We start from the raw sequence: 21,806 nt of genomic DNA on the forward strand, positions 1-21,806 counted from the left end.
TTACAGTTAAATTCCTGTGGATCTCCCTTGAACTATTTCTTTTCCAGCAAAATAAGAGGATTGGACTAGATGATTTCTGAAATCATTCTCAGCTCTAACATTTTGTGTGATTCAATTTTTTTCATTTAGAGAAATGGAGTCAAAGGAATAACTTATAGGGTTCCCTGTCCATGAGAAAATTCTCTGAACTCAAGATTAAGAAGCTTTATTGTAGAAATGGGATGGAGCTAGCCAATGTTGATCTATAGGATTTTAAAATCTTTCTCAATAGGAATGAAATGTGAAAAATGTGAGCTTCCCAATTCATCAATTCAATTCAAGAAACATTTATTGACAGTTATATGCTGACCTCATTATGACTACTATATCTTTGAGATAAGTGAGTGACATCAAAGTTATATTTTAAGAAAATTAATCTGGCTGTAATGCACAGAATAGAGGGAGGATATGTTGGAATCAAAAGAACAGTTAGGAGGCTAATATCCTTGGGTACAGGAACTATTTTTCCTTAATAGTTGTATTCTCAGGGTCTAGTACTGACACTAGTGTACTATAAGCACCTAAGAAATGGTTGTTGATTACTGATTTTGGCTATTACTCAGGAGTAAAGTAATAAGGATGTGAACCTGAGCAGTGGAAGTGGGAATGGAAAAGGATGGTGGTGAATAGACTATAAAGGAGGAATCTTTGTTATTACTTTCAATGCCGAAAGCATTAATAATTAATAGTCACGGATTACCACTATCGAAAGTGACACTGAAAGGAACATTTTCCCCCAGAAAATTCATTGTGAGCCATGTTTAAACAATTCTACCATCACCCTAGATGCTGCACTCCAGGCAGACGCTGGCTGCTTCTACCAATGCCAAACATCCAGAAGAAAAAATGAAAAATTCAATCAAACATCTGAATGTTTGGTCTAGATGACGCCAAGCATTGCACACTTGATTCAGAGGTAACTTGAGGGCACACAGTGCTAACTGCTGGTGTTGGCATTCCTCAGTTCTAACTTGCCTTTTGGAAATGTTGGACAAGTAAAGCAAGTGAGACCGAGAACACTCATTTGTATCTCTTTGGCAACTCCACTGTTCTTGACAAGGAGATGACACACAGGAAACTCACCATCTCATTCAGCTGAAATCTTGCACAGAATAGCATTTTGCTAGTGGAGGACTACATCTCTGTTTATACTCATGGAATGGAGCAGACTTCAGATAATTTTGAAAGAATATCCTATCCTATAGCCATTATAATTACAATGCCATAAGATAAATAATATTTTGAATAGGGAGTCTACCCGGTATATGGAGTACCTATATAGAAAGGTATTGTTAGGGAAGTCCATGTTGGCTATTTTTTTCATTGTGAGTTGTGTAATACTTAACAGACAGAACACTGACTCCTATTGAAATTCAAATTGAACTATTATCTTGGAAAGGGAACCACAAGTCACACAATGTTACTTCTGTTTCAAAGAAAACTTTAGCGGCAATCCAGCCTTTCAAACCAAGCAGAGTACTGGACATTAGCCTCTTTTGGCCAAAAATTTTAGACATGAACTTCAAATGAAGAAACTTTCAGGCCAATACAAAAAGAGAAATATATATTTTTAGTTACTCATCTATATAGTAAACCAGACAATGAGTGTGCACATTCTCAAACACATATCACATTTTGTTTATAAATTTCATAAGACAGCAGAAGTTCTTTTCTGGAGTCTGGTGTATTTTTCCAATATGACCAGGCACTTGTTCCTTTAAAAATGAAAATACTTTTTGGTGGCATAAAGGTTACTTCAAGGAGATTACAATCTAGTTATAAAATAATTTATTCATTTGGACTAAATTGTTTTGCAGTGTCTAGACCACCTAAACAATGTGTTTAATGTCTGCTCATTTTTTTTTTTAATGTAGCCCAAGAAAAGATTCCCAGGAACACAGTGGGTTCGGGAAAAGAAGGTCCCTGGAACAGTTGAGTTTACTTTAGTTATATTGGGACATGGGATCAGAAGTCTAGGGCTAGGGATACCCCATCTAATCTTCATCTATAGATGAGAAAAATGAGGCCTATAGAGGTTAAGTGAATTTCCTTGAAATTTCAAGGGTAGTAAGTTTCAGAGGCAGGAGTTGAACCTAATTCCATTTATTCTTTGTATATGTTTTTATATGTATATATGTAACTACATGCATCTATAATTATAGGCATTTCTTACTCAATGAAAATAATTTTTATACATTTGTACATGAAATTATCAGCATAGCTTATTTTATAAAAAAAAAATTATTACAGAAGAAACCATCTAATGCAATTCCCTAATTTTAGATACATGGGAACTATTATTCAGAGAAGTTAAATATTCAAAAGCATACTGATGATATGCAACAGAACTATGATTTGAAATCAGATCTACCAATTCTAGAATCAATGTTCTTTCCTATGGTACCACGATGCTCCTGATATGTCACTCTAACTATAAGACAATCCTATAACAAAGGAATGGCAAATGAGTCTTTAACCTAGGGCATCAACATTTAGATGGAGTTACTGGACTTAAACAATGTAGCAGATGGAGCTTTTGGCCTTCAACAATAACATGATAGTTCTTAGATTTAAAGGAACAAGAATAATTCATTAAAATAATGCATGAAAAACTGGAAACTAACAAATAATTTACTCCTTCCTCTCCTATCCCAGGAGCTATTTTTCAGCCTGCTTTTGATTCCCAATTCTACCTTATTTTGACATCCCCATTAAATATCTTTTATAGTAGCCTCATTTTGGTTTTTTTTGCTTTCTCATCATAAAGAGACTTCCTGGTGTCTCTCACTTTTATAACTATTTTTGTCTTTAAAAAGTTGATTTGAGAATGTTTATCATACTTTTTGTTCTAGGTTCATTTTATGCTGTTTTTCCCAGATATCAAAGATGCTGTTTATCTCTCTGTGGTCCACTGCCATGTAAAATTCAATATTGTATCCTCTTTGAAATAGTTTATTACTGAGAGTATTGAAAGAATTTCATTATAACATTGTTCTAAAAGTATCAGACTAGATTCCCAGTGTTCTTATGATGCTTTGAGAAAGTTATTCCTTCTGTTGATAATATTTTTCTTTGCTTATTTCTAACCATTGTTCAAGGTGCAGCTCAAATACCATCTCTTCCACAAGGATTTCCCACTTTTATCACCCCGAAGATCTCTTCATCTTCTCAGGGAGCTAAATGGCAAGTGAATTGAGGGCTAGTCCAGAAGTTAGGATAAGCTGAGTTCAAATCTGGCTTTTGACATTTACTAATTGTGAGACATTGGGTATGTCACGACCTCAGTTTCCACATCTGTGAATGGGGTTAATAATAATACCCTGCCTCTCAGAGTTATTATAGAAATCAAGTGAAATAATAATTGCAAAGCACTTAGCCCAGTGCCTAGAATATATTGTATAATATAAGTGTTATCTGTTATTATCATAATAATCCAATTATCCATGTAATCTTATTTAATTTCTTTCTTATTTTTTATTTCATTTACATTATTTATTATGGTGTATTAGTATATCTCCTTATTAGAGGATAAGCTTTATGAGGACAGAAAAATATTTTGATTTTATTTTATCTTCTATAACCTGATCCTTAAAAAAAAACTAAACAGACAAACAAACAAATAAAAAACAGGCCTATGATTTCACTGATATTGATTCTTCCAGTGGAGAAACTCCCTCTACCAATGGAGATAAGCACTTGCACTGCCATTTCAATGAGACATTAAATGACTTGTCCAAGGTGATACAACCAATACTAGTGAGAATTGAGACTGGAATATTGGAGGCCAGATTCTTACACACTATGCATGCTTCCTCTGCCTTGCAACAAATATATTTGTTGAATGAATCAAATCATATATACTGGAAAACATTATACTATTCTCTGAGGAGATACTTGGCCCAAGAAACATGTCTAAGTGAAGGATAAACCTTAGGAACAGTAAAGCAAAGAAAAGGGGAAACATTGAAATCAGAACTTTGTTCCAGGAAACCACTTATTTCTCCTGTATTTGGTATCTAGTGTATGTGTGCCAAGTCGATTGTCTACAGGATCCACTGTGAGTCATCTGGTGCCCTCTCTAATAGTACTTGACCATTATTTGATTGGTCTCTTGAGAATTATGAAATGAAAACTTCTCACTCTAAATGGTGGCTACAATCCAAAAGGAAAATCTGTAGATGTAGTAAAGCTAGAGAAGGAAATCAGATTTGAAATGTGCATGTCAAATATAAAGTTAGGACTTCAGTTTTATAGCCTTCTCCTCCAATATTCATATCTTTAAGGATGAAAAAAAATGGAAGTTTAGGGAAGAATATTTTATTTATCTCTCTTTTGGTTAACATAATAAGGAATCTAGGAATATTAAAGATTAGGTAGTACAGTGAATAGTACCCCAGACTTGGCCTCAGGAAGAATTGTTTGAATTATCTGTGTAAACCTGACAAATTGCTTAGCATTCTCTGTGCTTCATTTTTTTTCTAACTGTAAAATGAGGGAAGTTGGATTCATTACCCTCTAATGACCCCAGCACTAAATATATGGTGCTATGATCACTCTCAGTAGAGTGTTAGAGACATAATCAGTGGATGTCTGAACTGGAAATGACCTTATTGGCCATCTTGTGTGTGTATGTGTGTGTGTGTGTGTGTGTGTGTGTGCGTGCGCGCATGTATTTGTGCATGTGTGTGCGTGTGTGTGCGTGTGTGTGTATGTGTAACTCTTCCTGCAACATCATTCACCATATGGATATGACTTAAGAAATACATGTAATTCACCAGGCTTGTTACTACAGAGCATGAAAAGAGTAGAACACTTTAAAGGAACAAGGAAAATGCAATTGGGAAAACTAGGCGTAAACACAGAGAAAGTCAAATAGTAATTCAACCAATGGAGGAATAGCATAAAATAGTAGATTATTAAGTTCTAAAAGAAGGTGTATTCATTGTGGAGTGGAATGGTCAGGATTCTTCCCAATTCAGCACTTTAAGCTTTGATATTTTCTTTGATCCTGCAAAAGGCAAAAAGTCTACTTAGTCTTGCAAGTAATTCTTTTTTCCCCCTTAATTGGCTCTACACTAGGGTGTGGCTCCCCCCCACAACAATTTAAGCCAAATAATTTATTTCTACTTAAAGTACCAAGAGGGAACAAACACATGTCTCCACACACTTCACAAGGAAGTATAAATTCCCAAGAAAAATCTCACCTCCTTGGAAGGTTTTCAAGTTGTTTGAGGAACTCCTCAAACATACATACATACATACATATAAAAATAATGAAATTGGGATTAGTCAATACTATATTCTAAACACTGCACTAAGCACTGGAGATACAAAGAAAGGTAAAAGACAGTCTCTGCCTTCAAGAAATTTACAATCTAATGGAGAAGTCAATATGCACAAATTTCCCTATTCCCCTCAGTGTTACTATAAAATAGTTTCCTTAAACTTGAGGCTATAGATCTCTAATGACTAACATTTAGATAAAAATTGGATTATTTCCATCTATTTTTCATATTTTTTTTTTCCCTACACAAGGTAAAACAACTTAATCTCAGGATCATCTAGTTGATTATTTCAGGGTTACCTTGTATAGCATTAACAAAATATTCAATGAAATATGCTCAATGAATTTTGTAACAGTAACTAAAATGTATAAAGTAGAGACAGTGAAAGCATGGTGAAAAGAGAAGCGGGACTGGATTCAGGAAATTCCTAGGCTCAAATTCCATTTCCAATGCTGACCAGTTTTGTGACCTATCTTCTTTTTGGTCTTTTTGTGACCTATTTGTGAAGCTATCTGAGCCTCAATCCTCTTCTGAAAAAGAGAGAAAAGAGGCTATTTTGAAGGTCATGTGAAATGATGTACGCAATGTATTTTGTAAACTTTAGTGTTACATAAAATATTATTTTTATTAACATCAATTTCTATTAATAGTATTAAATATTAATGTTAATAGTTTTTAAAATTAATTAATTTAAATTAATATTAAATACTATCAACTAACAGTTATTTAAAGTCAATTAATTTTAAGTTATTTAAATTTATTTAAAGTTAATTAATTTTATTTTAATTAATTAAACATTTATTGATTTTTAAAATTAAATTTAATTTATAGTATTAAATGTTACTATTAAATAGCTAAAATGCTTTCATCAGGAAAGGGTCTTGGAAGTGTGAGAAATACTGAAAAGGGTTTCCACATAGTATTGCAAGTTTCAAGGTAGTATAGGAAAGTGGGTACCTAGAGATTTTCAGAATGTGAGAAGTTAAGGAAGGTTAAGATTCCACAGAACAATTAAGTGATCAATAGAAGCCTTGAGTAAATAAAGAACTGGGGAACTAGGGAGGCACAGGTGGATTCAGCCAATCAGAAAAAGTCTTATTGTTTTAAGAAAACCACAAACTTAAGGTAATAGCCAGCCTATCCAGCCCAAACTAGTTGGGGTTAATGATCTGACTTGGCTAAATCACCATTGCACTTGCTTAATAGGCTAATTGAATATTAAACAACACAACCTATAGGAGTGGTTTTCCACCATTTTTGAATTTAGGATGTATAATGAGGGAGGGGAAGCATGTTTATATATATTTAGGGGGAAACACATAGCGGGTATCAGGAAGATTGTAATCCAGAAGGGAATGGACCAATCATGTCTCTGAAGGGAGGGACTGTGCCAAATTAATAAGTATATATAATAAGTATAAAGCTTCTCCCACTGCTGTCCTCAGGACACCCTCTTCCCAAAGAACAGCAGAGCTTGCTTCTAGCCAAAAATATTAAGATGATTCCTTAAAATTTTTCTTTAATAAATTTTCCTCAACATCTGATTTTCAGTGTCAAGAGGGTGTTTCTAATAAAGGTGATTTAGTACAACTTTCCCATTTTACAGATGAAGAAACTGGGGCCCAGAGAAAGTAAGGGACTTATCCAAAATCATATGAGTAGTAAGTAGTAGAACTGATATTGCTGAACTCTGTATGAGCTGAGACAGTTCTGTAAAATTATGTAAAATCACAGAAACCATGTTCCCTTTGATCTATAGCTCCAAATGGGTCTCACATTTCTCAGAGTGTGATAAGCTGTACCATTCAAGAGCAAATCAAACTCCTATTGATTTTGTCAGAAAGTCACAATCCCAGGAAAGATTTCACATTCAATTGAGAATTATCAAACTTCCACTAGACTTACTCATAAAATAGGTCTCTTAAAACTGATTCTTTGCAGATCTTTCTCTATTAAGAAAGATATGCCCACTAAGAGAATGCCTCTTAGTGTTGTTTAAATAATTAAGCCTCCTCTTTTGCCATAGCCTTTGGGTTTAGTGAATTCTTTGCTTGCAAACTCGGGGCTGAACTAGAGTATGAATTGGGATATTTTGAAGACCAGTTTTCTTATCCACTATAATGTGCTGCTTCTTATTATTATGTTCAAAGTTTGGGCCAATTGATTTAAATAGTATCCACTGAGTAGATACTATATGTAAAGTCTTGCAACAAGTGTAATAGAGAACAAAAGAAAAGAAATTGAAGACCCAGACCCTGCTCACAAGGAGCTTGTACTCTATATGAGCAACAAAGAATTAAAATAAAATACATAAAGTGATTTTTAAAATAGGTAAGTGCTCTATTAATAGAAAACAGTCATATAAAATAAATTCTGGTTCTTTATTTTCAATTCTTTGGGGACCATAATTTGGAATATAATACTAGTAAATATTTAATAACCAGTTCCCTGGTAGGGAAAAGTATGTATAAGATAATTTGATGTATAATTTGTATTATTATCATCCTCTTCATCACATTTTAAAGTTTAGACCATAAATAAAACAATAAACCAAATATTGTTTCGTAATATTTGCCAATTTCCAAATAATAAATGCTTATGCTGAATATTTAACAATGGGCTCTCACAAGCATGTATGACAGTACTAGCACACCAATGACCATAATGTACCCTCTGTAACTTTCAAGAAGAACCCCTTTTCCATTCAAATCCATCCCTATCCCTTCTTAACTTTTAAAAGATTTTCCTTGAAAGGTTTAAATCATGCCATCTCACAACTCCCTGCTTAGGGAATTAGGCCAATAATGAATTTGGATTTCTGTAGTTGCATTACTATGTGAAACTCAGAATATTTTCCTACATATTACTCCATTGGTCCAAAAAAAAATCTTGTTAAATTATGGAGGAATGGGAACTTTTTTCTCTCTTATTTATGGATGGAGAAATGGAAACACAAAATCACATTTGAAAGTACCTAATTGCTTATTAAGATCAAGAATAGACAAGAAATGTCCTACTGAATCAGATCAGTGAGCCATCCAGTCCATGATTTCATCTGATATCATAGCAATTATTCTGTGATTCAATTAACAATCAGAAACAAGTTTTCAACTGCCCCCCACAATGAATCTTCTTCCTCTCATCACTCAATTTTCCTACCCAAAAGGATCCTCTTAAACTTTCAAATCATTTTCCTTGGGCACATGGAAAAGATTTAGAAGTTTACAGAAAACAAGTTTAGAGGCTAGCTATCTATATCTGACAAACTTTACTTTCCTTATCTACATTAAGAGAGCTTCTTTTAATTTGTTCATTTTTTCTAGAAGAGCTAGGAATTGGTATTGCTTTGCTTTTGGTCTTTGCTGCTTAAGAATGTGATTTTTGTAAAGTAGTATACTAATTATAACAGGATTTCAATATAATAAAACAACCTAGCTCTCCCATGGAGTTCATTAGGATGGGATTTTCCCCTTATCATTATTCTGTTCATAGACTAATTGAATGGAAGCTGATTAACCTAGTTCCCATCACATATACATTTTTCATATGTCAAAAACCAAGAGTTCTTTTTTTTTTTTGGTCAGGATTCTTCATCTACAATGAACCTAAGTCATCAAAGTGGCATTTATGAGATTGGCAAATGAATGCTTCTATACTTTCCAACAAGGTCAATAATAGGCAAGGAACTCCCCTGAAGTTTCCAGAGTAAATTGGATTCTGAGTACTTGTGCAAAAATGAGGGGGGAGGGCTTGCAACAGGAAAGGGGGTAGAACCCTGAGTATAACAACGACCACACTGATCTAACATTGGTTTCTTAGTGACTTTTAGAGTTTGTAATTTTTATCATTTACTTTCTCTCCACTACACTAATTCCTGGGGGAGGGTTCATTTTTTATTCATTATGAAAGTTTACCATCAATCATTCTCTTAAAGAGCTTGCCAGAAACTTGGACAGAGGCTCATAATAAAATTGCAGAGACAGAGGACTAATTGATTTCTATAAAAAATGTTCAGCTGTAAAGATATGAAATGTGGTTAGAACCACATGGATTAATCTCCTGCTTACTCTGTGTATGTCTGCAAAAGCAGACTGGACCCTGACAAAGTGCCCTAGCTCTTTTGCCCCACAAATACACAGCGTGACATTAACACCAGACCACTCTCTCTCTGGTCGATCGGTTAATTACCTCCCCCTCCCTGCCTTTAGGTTTATATGCCATAATCTTTTAACTCCCTTTCCATTACTATCCCTAGTCTGACAACATGCAGAAAGGTAGATGTTCTGCTCTTTTCTGCCTCCCCCTCACCAATGCACACACACTTTCCTGTCTGAAAAACATAAATACAGCCCAAACCCCAACTCTGAAAGCATTTCACCAACTGCAAAGACTGACAATGTTCTAAGTAAACAGTGACCACCACTACTACAGTAATATTACTGTGTGTATGTCAGAGGGGGCTGGGGTAGTGGTGGGGGTGTGTATATATGTAGGGGTGGAGCTCACTGAGACCAATGCAGCAGAGAGCTCAAATAAAATCTCTCCAAATCACATTTCCTAGCATTAATTCCACTGAGTCCAAACACCCAGCAGTTACCACCCGTCAGAGTAACCTAAAGGAGCAATGAAATAATATTTGGGTAAATATATGCTGGCCAGCAAAAAAGATAAATGAAATCAATCTTGTATTTATTTAAGGATTGTCTGAAGAAAAAAATGTTCCCAGACCCCTGGGATGAAGCAGCCAACTCCGGCAAACCGTGATGCACCAAAATAGAACTCTAGGCAATGACAGGGCAAGGATTGTGCGGTGAATGTCAGATTTTAAATTATGAATATTAGGTCATTATATGCTGAATGACTGATTCATGAGGACATCGTCTTAGGCGATGCAGTCGGACCATAAACTTTTAAGCCAATCAGCTGGTTCTGATCCCATCCAAACACAAAATAAAATGCCAAGCTCAGTATTGAGTATCATTTTCTGGCTATAGATTAAATACAAAATGAATGATTACTTTCACTTGAGAGATGGAGAGAGTTGTCACACTAGACAGAATTCAATAAAATTGGCCCATTTTTTAGTCCAGACTGCTCTGAGATGGTAGTACATAGATGTTTCCATAAATAAGAGGACTAGAAATTCTTTTTTAATGGAGCAACACAAATGACTAAATTGATTTAAATAAAGCAATTCCACATCAGTTTACTTCTCATGCGATTAAATATTCCTAAGGATTATCATATTTGAAATATGGTCTTAACTCTAATGATCTGACCAAAGCTTTTCCCAATTCTTCTGTCTGTAGCATTTTCTACAGAATGGGGCAAAGATTTTTCAGAGTTTTGTTGGGGGTGGGGGTGGGGGGGCAGAAATGCATTCTATGTTTCATAGTTTTAAGTCTCAATAAAGTCAACCACACTTGTAAAAATGATTTATTTTTAGCTTAGGCTACTTCTCTAACATTTTCTCTTTCCCATCTGCTCTGTTTAGAAGTCTCTGTTCTCATGTCTTTTCATATGCTTGTTCATTTTTGCTCATTTGAAAGTTTTCTGTTTATGACTGTAAGCTCCAAGAGGTGAGGGCCCATTTCTTTTTCATGATCTTTCTGCTTAGAACAACTTAATAAATGTTCATCTTTTGAAAGCCAAAGTGAGGCTTGTAGAGATTTTATTGTGATTCCTTTCTGTTTTCATCATTAATTTCTGTTGTTATTATAGATATTAAGTGCCAAAATAAAATGGAAATAGACAAGGGAAGAATAAAATGAATAGTTGAAACTGAGGTAGGGAAGAAAGGGGGAAGAGAAGGAAAGGGAAGGAGGAAGGGAAAGAACGGAAGTAGAAAAGAAAGAGAAGGAGAAGGGAAGGAAAGGAGGAAGAGAAAAGGGAAGGGGGAAAGGAAGGAAAGGGGAAAGGAGGAAAGAAGAAAAGGGGGAAGGGAAAGAAAAAAAGAAATGAAGGAAAAGGAAGATAAAAAAACTTAAGTGTAGGGAGAGGGATTTTATTTGTTCTGTTTAATTTCAGAGAATGGAACAATGGCAGAAGTTGCCAGATTGCAGCTTTTGTCTAATTATAAGAAACCATTTCATGTTAATCAGAGCTATTTAAAAGTGCAAAGACTGATTCAGGAGATAGTGGGTTTTCCTTCTTGGAAATCTTTAAAGAAAGGCTGATTGACACCTTTTCTGATATCTTGTATAAAGAATTTTTATTCCGTTTTGGTTTAGACTCAGTAGCTGGCCTCCCTCATAATGCTTGGAATTTATGATTCCATAACTAGATAACTAATCATGTTCCAACCAGTTCTAAGACATAGATTTTTTTTGAAAGTAGGGACCTATGATTTTATCAATGTAGAGATCTTACACTGTTAAAAACTGCTTTTATAAATCCACATCTAGAGAGAGCATTGAGGAATAAAACAATTCATTAACAGTCACATGATTTGTAAAAATCAGGGGCAGAAACTGAATTCAGATCATTCTATCTCTGACCCTATGCAATATATCACATTGCCTCTTCTTTATAGATGAACCATCATTTGCAAAATGAAAAGATTGGACCTGTTGCTGTCCTTAGATACTAGGACCTCTTTATTAGATAACGGAAAACTATTTTAGAGTGATAAAGGTAAGATGATACTAACCAAGGTGGTGGTATTATGTCTCACTAAACTATTGCTCTACACAATGTTAAATTGTCAAAATGTAATGAATAAATGAAAGAATTAGGATATCCACTTGTCAGATAATTGTTTTGGTTCCTCAAGAACCAGCAAGTCTAGGGAACTATTTAGCCCAACAAAAAGCTATGGTTCTGTATTATGTAGAATTTCTAGAAAGTTGAAATAGCCAAGAAAGATATGCCAGTGTTTTTATATCACCTGAAGATGAAGAAACTGTTAATGCTGCTTTCACAGACCTAGGCATCAAACTTGAATCCAAGCATTTGAGAGGTAGTCAAAGTTCCTTTAATGTAACAATTAACTAAATAACTGAATAGATAGATAAACTCATAAATAAGTGAACAAATAAAAACATATATGTGTACATATATTCATATATGTAATGCATTTTAATAGAGATAAAGGAAAAAATACAGGATAGAGATAAGATTTTCTCTTTGGAGCAAAGCACTCATTTTCTCTAATGAAGATCACTATATTGCTCTAGGTGAAAAAAATTTCTGTCATATATGAATCACTTTAGAGTCACAGGGTTGAAAAGAAGAGAAGGCCAGTCCTCTTCTCTACCATCCTAACCTAATAATAAAAACCTTGATTTTCCCCCACATACTATATTTCTATCTAAATAGTATGCTATAAAATCTCTTCCCCCCGCCTCCCCAATTCAATTTAGTGAATATTTTTGTTAACTGGGTACTACTAACTAGTCACTGAACATAAAAAGATGAAAAGGAAACATTCCCTGTCCTTAAGAAGCTTACAATCCACTGGAAGGAAAGTGTTAGACATTGATGATATTAACACGTGTTTATTTTTTAAAATTTATATTTGTTTTTGTATTTGTTCTTTTCATTATCGCTTTATGTTTAAAAATAAATGTCAGTGCTGTTTATGCTAGATGTTAAAATGTTAAAGGGTAAAGTCCGGGGCTGCATTTCTCTTTCTGTGGTGTGCTGTGAAAATAGGTGCTTTCTAGGGCTTTGAGGCATGCCATAAACCACAGACATAATTCATACCAGGAGCTCAGGGTTGATTTTTTTGGTCTGAGTTCCATGTGCTCAGAAGTGGTTGTGTGATGAATGAACCTTCACACCCAGAGTCCCAAAAGATTCATGAGTATATGTGGATATATATATATATATATATGTATGTATGTATGTATATATATATGCCCTGGATCTTTTTAGGAGAGTGGGAATAATAAGAAAGATATGATAATGATGATAATAATAACTAGAATTCATATAGTTTTTAAAGGTTTAGAAAGTGTTTATAAAGTGTATGTGAGAGACCGAGACAGAGATGGAGACAGACAGAGACAGAGAGATAGAGAGAGACAGATATATAGAGACAGAGACAGAGAAAAAGAGAGAAAGAGAAAGAAAGAGAGAGAGAGAGAGAGAGAGAGAGAGAGAGAGAGAGAGAGAGAGAGACACTATGACAAAGTATTAAAAAAAAAAAAACCAAGATTATTCTATCTTATCCTCATGATAACCCCGGAAGATAGCTGATATTTTTATCTTTATTTTACAGAGAAGAGAATTAAATTACCAAGGTTAGGTGACACACTTGGAGTCACACAGTTTGTAAGCATCTGTAGCTGGATTTGAATTCAGATCTTACCAATTCTAAGTGCAGTTCATTATCTATTCTCCACTTCACAACCAACTATTTAGAGAAAAACTAATAAAACATCTTGTGGTGAGAGGGATAGAAAAACTGGAGTTGGAAATAAAAACACACACATATACACACACATACACACACACACACACAGAGCTCACAAAATTATGTAACTAGATATTCCTCTTGTGGGAGGATCAGATAAGGATTGAGACAATGCTCTCCCGCCACTTCTCTGCCCCTTATGAATATACATTTCCATACTTACCCATAGTCATCCCTTTCACTCACCCAATAAACATTTATTATGTTATATGTAATATGTGTATACACACACACACACACACACATATTATATAAGTGCCTACTATGTTCCAATTTTTCAAAACAAGAGGAAAAAATTCTCTAATTATAATGAACTCAACTTTGATTCCTGTGAAAATTCTAGAACATTTTATAAAAGGGCTCATTAGGGAAGTCACATGTTAAATGTTAATATCTGGAAATCATATTTTAGGAAGGCTATTGATAAACCAGAGAGAATTCATAGAACAGAAATATGGGAATCAATTGAAAGAACTTAGAATGTTGGAATTCCAATAAGGTACCAGTACAAGAATACTGCTAGTAATGGAAATATGGAAGTGAAATAAAGAGTTGTTGCTTCAGGAAGCCTACATTGTGCTCTGATGATATATAGCATGTCCACATATAGGTAATTAGAGGATATGTATAAAATAAATACTATTATAATTAGAGGCATGGAGAGGAGGATATTAACTATACTAATTATAGGCAGGGAAAAGATGTTAACTGCCAGGAGATTTGGGTAAGATAGTAAGGAGCATTTGAATTAAGGTGTCTTGAAGGGTATTAGATAATTTAAAAGTAAAATATAAAGATGGGGAGCATTTTAGGAAGGGAGAATAGTCTGGGAAGATGTGAAAAGACAGATGGTATGGTATGAATAGCAAAAAGTCCAGTTTGGTTAGACTGTAGAATATATGTGGGTAAGTAATGTAGTATCAGTCTGCAAAGGTAGACTAAAGATAGCTTATAAAAAGTATCAAGTACCAAATAGGCGGGTTTGTGTTTTAACCTGAAGATAATGAGGAGCCACTGAATCTTTTAGAACACAGGACTGATGTGGTCAGATCTGTACTTTAAAATCATCAGTCTAGAAGATAGATTGAAAAAAGAAGGTATTGGATACAGAAAGACTAATTAAAGGGCTATGAACTCAAAATAATGTCTCTAATAGAAGGGATTTCAGACACTATAAGTAAGTCTAAGGGAGATGCATTTGAAGGCAAGTGGGGCCTCATGCCACTACTCAAATCATAGCATGTACAGACATTCATCCATTCATCCATTTTGCCTACTGTAGGGAAAGACTGTCAATTCACAGATGTTAACACTGAGAAAAAGTAGTACCATTCTATATTTTATCAGGAGATAGAGCAAATTATATACTTCTTCTAAGTCACACTAAAAGCAACAAAAAACAAGATAACAATGATGATGATGGTGATGATGATGATGGTAATGATGATGAAGAGGAGGAATTTGCATTTCTAGAGCACTTTAAAGTTTGCAAAGTATTGCAAACTATTTTATCTCATTTGATATTCATAATAACCTTGAGGTAGATGCTATAATAACAAAATTTGCAATTTGAGTGAAAAACTAATGAAACTTTAAGTCTCCTGAGTCCCAGGGAAGCCATCAACAGCCAAGGCTGAGTGCAATAGTACTGAAAGAAAGCTAGTGTGACCAACTTCCCTAACTCTACAATAAAGTACCAATATAAGAATATGGTCAAATCTCATTTCATCAGTGGAGTACCAAACAATTAAACTAAGAAACAATGGCTGAATCCATCAACCCTGTCTTACCCTAGTAGAAATCCCACAATTCACAAATGATAAAAGCCAGAGAGTAGATCTGCAAATGATCATTTTACATGCTTAGACACAAAAGTGATTATGAATTGAGCAACCGGGTAGAAAAATAAACCATTCCTTTTTTCCACCCTTTTATTGAGCATCCTTAAATTTTGTTTTTGTTTTCTCTGCCAAGCAGGTTGGTTTTAGACTAGAAAGGATAGAACAAACATGCCCAAGTTGCAGTGGGAAATAATAAGAGATGTATTTGATGAAGTTCAAGGCACAAAGCACAGATGAACAATGTGTTCAGATACTGAACAAAGCCAACAGAAATAACTGCAGAGCCGTTTCCATACAGCTTCAAAAGATCCTGGACAATATGAAAGTAACCTCAGAATTGGAGAAGAGTGAATATTGCTCCAATTTTTCAAAACAGGAAGGGGGAAAAATCTCTATAAATCTGTGAGCTTTGATTCCCAGGAAAATTCTAGAACATATTATAAAAGGGATCATTAGGAATTTTAAGTATTAATGTATGGGAACTATATGTTAGGAAGGACATTGATAACTAGAGACAGCTCATAGAACAGAATTAGGAGGATCAATTGAAGAAGCTTGGAATGTTTAGCCTATAAAAGAAAAGACAATGGAGACATGGTAGCTGCCTCTCAAGTATCTGAAGGAAGAGGGATTTGATATCTTCTGCTGGGCTCATAAGGGCAGAATAAGGAGCAATGAATGGAGCTATAAAAAGGGACATATGGCCCTGATGAAAGGAAAAGGAGTTTTTACTAATTTACCCAAAAGTGTAATGGACTGCCTTGGAAGGTAATGGGTTCTCTCTCATTAGAAAAAGGGATGACATGCTGATAAATATCTAATCATAAGTTATCAGAAAAAAATAACATTTTATAAAATTATTGAGCTTATTATTATTGGGCTTTTTAAAAATATGGACACACTTTTAAGTTTAATTTGCATAATTAACATTCTTCTCCATCACTTTCTTAAAGTAAGGCATTCAACAAAATAATAAATCAAGCCCTAATTTGTGGTCTTCACCAATTTCAGAAACAGTTGGCTCTCATGAGATAGTTTAAGCCATTTCTAGGATCTCTGATTAGAGATCTCAAACAATAACTAAATGACCATTTACTATGTTTGATGGACACAAGTTTTCTGATCAGGTAGAGGTTATACAGTGGAATCCTTGAGATCCCCATTTGACATTCCTTAGAAAGACTTGTCATGTAAAATGTTTCTATTGGGAAAAATCTAACATAGAAACTATAGGTAAATTAGTTGACAAAATATAGAAATATATCTAGAAATTTTAATCTAAATATCTATCTATGTAGATATATACATATGTGTATATGTATATGTAGGAGAAAAAGTACTGTGTTGAGAGTCAAGAAAAGGTCAAGTTTCGAACTTTTGAACATTGGCTTTTCTATGGCTATAGGTGAGGCACTTAACATCTCTGAGCTTCAGTTTCCTCCTTTGTAAAATTTTCCCCTTTCCATGAGTCACAGAAAACAAAAAGTCTAAATATTCCTCTGTCTGATACCTCATTCCAGAAGTGCTCTGGGCTGGAATTCTAGGAGCTAGGACAATAGTGTGTGTGTGTGTGTGTGTGTGTGTGTGTGTGAGCACATGCGCGGATGTGTGCAAATGTATCCACCAGGTTTGAAGCAAAGGGAATTAGCATCCAGGGGAAACAAGTTCTGTTTCCTTAGAAGTCACTTGGGGCAGATATTGATGCTGGTGAAATATTAATTCTTTTCTATAGGAAGAGGCTGATACAGTTGTGAGATCTAGCCTCTTATGGTAAACTCTATCAAAAGGGATGTATCAAAAAAGTGAGTAATACAGTTCCAATGACCTTGTGACGAAGTGAGCCATCTATACCCAAAGAGAAGACTGTGGGAACTGAATACGGATCACAACATAACATTCTCATTCTTTTTGTTGCTGTTTGCTTGTATTTTGTTTCCTTACTCATTTACTTTCCTTTTTTCATCTGATTTTTCTTGTGCAACATGAGAATTGTATAAATATGTTTACACACACAAAAAAAGTGAGCAATAAGAAATACAGAGGAGGAAACAATGCTGAAATTACCAAAGATTTCAAGAGGAATTAAACTTAAAGATTTTGGATATTAACATACAAAGTAACAGGAAATACTAATTTAGGAAGAGATCAGCTAAAGGAGTACATGCATGTAAGAAAAAATTAAATGATGCAGAGGATCCTATGAATTCCCAAAACAATATAGAACTGTACATAGTAGAATAATCCCAAACAGTTTGAAAGAAAAGTAAGAACTGTGAAAACAGCATTGATAGTCTGAACTGCAGAAATAGTTGGCCAAATAAATTGAATTCATGGTGGCAAATTTTATTGATGGAAATAAAGAAAGAAGAATTAACTGGGAATATAAATATACAGAAGTGAAGTACAATCTGGAAGAACAAAAGCAAAAGTAATATTAACAGAAAATGTGATCTATGTATAGGGAAATCATTGGTTTCTAAGTTGAGATAATTTAAGATTATAGATTTCCCACAAAAGCAGAAGTAAAAAATAAACAAACAAAACCCCTGACCACCATAATACAAGAAATAAGAAGATTGGCTAGAACTTCTGGATACAAAAGACCAAGTGGCAATTGAAAGAATCCACACATCATCTCCAGAAAAAAAATAAACAAAAAAGCCAATGTTGTAAACTCACAGAGACATAGTAAACAGAATAATTCCAATAATTAAAATTCTTGAATTATTTCATACAATCACTTCCATGTCTTGTTCAATTAAGAAATCTCCCCCAATCCTAGTTATACTATTCCTAGCTTCTCCTTCTTCTTCTATATCCAATCAGTTGCCAAATCTTGCCCTTTCTACATTCACAATATCTCTTACATTGTTCCCTTATCTTTCCTCACATAGATAACATCTTAGTGTAGAACCTCACCATGTTTCATTTAAGTTATTTCAATAGTCTTCTAATTTGGTCTTTTTGCCTCAAGTCTCTCCCCACTCTAATCTATCCTTCACTTTCTTGCCAAAATGATTTTCCTCAAGCACATATCTGATCATGTCAGGTCCTTGTCCAATAAAGCAATATCTTATTGCTGCCTCTGGAATAAAATTCAAACATCTCTATTTTCTAATAGTTTCAGAACATAGCCAAAACCTACCTTTAACTTTTGAATTTTTTTTTTGTCTCCTACATTTACATTTCAAAGATTCTACTGAGCTCAGTGTTCACAACAAGAATACTTGCAAGTCATTGAGGCTATAAAGTTTTATTCTTCCTTAATAAAATTATGCTCAGCTTTTTAGGATAAGCTATTTGGAGTTATAATTCCTCATATTTAGTCTTTTGGTATGCTGTACTACAAACTTTTTGTTCCAGTCTTATAATTGTTGCATATTCTCACATGGATCTGACTATAACTGACCTTTTTCTTTCTTCATCACTTGCAGTATTTTTTTTTCCTTAAAACTACAAGTTCGGGGTCTGGTAATAACATTTTCAAATATGTTATGTGCTTGAGATTTATTTTCGATGGTGACCTGGATTCTGTTTCTTTTCACTCTGCCCTCCAGTTGCAGTTATGGATAGTTTTCTTTTTCTTTTCTTTCTTTTTTCTGTTCATGTTATTTTGGGGTATGTATGTGTACACATGTGTGTGTGCATGCATGTGTGTGGTTTTCTTGAAGTTCAATAATGTTTAAATTATTTCTTCTTGTCTTGCTTTACAATTTCATTGTTTTAAAATTATCTTCTCCATGTGGATCGAAATTTGAAAAAAGCCTTTGGCCTTTCTTCTATATTTCTTATTGAACTTAAGGGTTTTCATCTGGACAATCTTTTAACACTGTAGCATGTACTTCTTTTTCACAGGTTCCTACAGTCTCTAAGACTTACTATCAGGTTCAATAATTAAATGAATTTGCTTTTCAAATAGTACATTGATAAGAAATTATGCGTGGAATATTTGTCTTTCGGGACAGTTAGGTGGCGCAGTGGATAGACCACCAGTCCTGAAGTCAGGAGGACCTGAGTTCAAATCTGGCCTAGACACTTAACATTTCCTACCTGTGTGACCCTAGGCAGGTCATTTAACCCCAACTACCTTAGCAAAAAAGAAAAAAATGTTTTTTTCTCAAAGGAAAAATATTTGTCTTTCTCCAAGGAGAATGTATCCTCAAGAAAATCCCATTTTTTCTCTAAAAGATCCAATTCTCAAAATCTTGAATCTGTTCACCTTATGTCTTAGAATTATCCATGAGATAGATAGCCCCTGATTCTACTTAGGATATCTTGCTTCATAATTTAGAAAGTTAGATTACATGATCACCTTCTCTAGGGAATTCAAATGCCTTCCCCTTTCCATACATGAATTTGGGGTTCAAGAACACTTCCATAAGCTATCTTCTTAGAACAAATAGGCATATATATCTACCTCTTCTATTTGTTCCCACATGAAATCTATACTTTAATTGTTGCTACCTCTCAGACTGGGAACTTTGATTCTCAGTATCTCTTCTTTCAAGCTACATGTGATGACAATTTATTTATGTCTTTGCTCCAAGGCAATAATTATCTATTTTGGAGGGAGGGAGAAAGAATGGGCATGAATTGGGGTTTCTCTCATAGCAATAGACTCCTCTATTGCATGCTAGTCTGTACACATGAAGTTTAGAATTCATTTAGCTGTTCAGTCAGCTAAACTAAAAAATAATGTTTTCCATAAGAGTTTGTTTTACCAACCCCCCACTAATCAATTATCTTGAAAGCAGCCTGTCAGTTAGAATCAATATAAAATTCTGTGACCTCGCCGTAGAGTAGCAAATGCCCCCACTGCATAAGGAGAGGTTTCCCACAGATGTCTCCAAACTATTACTAATTTGGTAATCAGTCTTGTTCTTATAAATCTCATCAAATTAGTTAGGAAACTTAGCAAATTGATCAGGGTCTCACTGAGGTGACAAAGTGGATAAATCATTGGAATTGGAGCCAAGAAAACATGAGTTTGAAAACTGCCTCAGATACTTACAAGTTGTGTGAATCTCGGCAAGTCACTTAACAATTCCTTATATGTAAAAATGAAAGAATTGAACTCAGAGGTCTTTAAAATCATTTCTAGCTCAAAATCTTTGTGACTATGAACTCCTTTAAATATTAAATTTACATTTCTGAACTTTATGACCAAACAAGTTTTCAGTTTATGAAATAAATAAAAACTCATGTTGCAAGATCAGAGCATAATCATTCTCCAACGAGGTGACACTTTAAAGGTTAAAAGTGTCCCATTTAAAGCTCTTGGGTGACTTGTAAGTGGCTGTCTGCAATAGAAATTCCCCAACAGCTTTAAAATAAATTACTCACCACTATCCTTTACTTGCCCAACTCATTCTCATTAGATCAAAAGAAAATGGGAAAAATTGTTAGAAAAACCTTCTGGAAAAAGAATAGGTAATTGTTGACAATAACATGGAATTAACAAATCATTTGGGGACCCATACCGCTATGCTAGAAAATGATAATGGTAAGGAAAAAAGAAATACCAGAAACAAGAGACAATGTGGCAAAAAACATAAAAACCTGCATATACATGCCTCCACCTCTGCCCCAAACAGGCTTATACCCAGCAGATGATGCCCTTTGAAACCCCAAGTTATTACAACTTCAGAAATCACTGCATACCAGAGCAAATTCAACTTCTTCCTCTTCCATTTGAGAAGCTCACCTCTTGACAAGCCAGGTAATAACTTATCCAGTCTCCTCATATTTTCTGCTGTTTGACTACAAAACAACTATTTCCTAAATGCTGATTATCTATATTCAGAACCATTTTTTTTCCTACCCTGGTTGGTGTTTCCTCCATGAGAGACATCAGGGTAAGCTGTAGCTTTGAAAGAAAACCTGGGGAGTGGGAGACACCCCTTCTGAGGACCTTCACATGGTTCCTGTTGCTAAGGGAACCATTTTCTTTGTCTAGTAAAGCTAAGAATGGCTGCTGTACTCGCGCTTGGCTCAAGAAGTGTTCAGACCACAGAGGAGGGTCAAGAAGGAGAGGAGAAGAAACGCCTCACATGCTTTCTGACAAAGAAATAACTTTTAAAAGAATGAAAGAACTAGAAATGGCAGCTTTTGAGCAGCTCTAGAGTTGAGGAATAGTTTTATGGATGATAGTGCTGCAGGATGTGAATGGCATAGAAATGAATGGAATTCTAATACTATTCTGGTGTGTGTGTGTGTGTGTGTGTG

General features: G+C 34.6%; 1 protein-coding gene across 1 annotated transcript in view; it reads right to left on the minus strand.

Moving 5' to 3' along the window:
* The window catches only part of ANKFN1 (ankyrin repeat and fibronectin type III domain containing 1), a 405,379-nt gene extending 383,814 nt beyond the window's left edge, over positions 1-21,565 (minus strand). The window contains exon 1 of the mRNA XM_051994242.1: positions 21,403-21,565. Within this exon, the coding sequence (XP_051850202.1) occupies positions 21,403-21,432 (30 nt within the window). The 5' untranslated portion in view covers positions 21,433-21,565. The remainder of the gene's footprint in view (positions 1-21,402) is intronic.
* Positions 21,566-21,806: the final 241 nt, after the last annotated feature.

This window comes from Antechinus flavipes, chromosome 4 (assembly GCF_016432865.1).
Source record: "Antechinus flavipes isolate AdamAnt ecotype Samford, QLD, Australia chromosome 4, AdamAnt_v2, whole genome shotgun sequence".
NCBI classification, from domain to species: domain Eukaryota; kingdom Metazoa; phylum Chordata; class Mammalia; order Dasyuromorphia; family Dasyuridae; genus Antechinus; species Antechinus flavipes.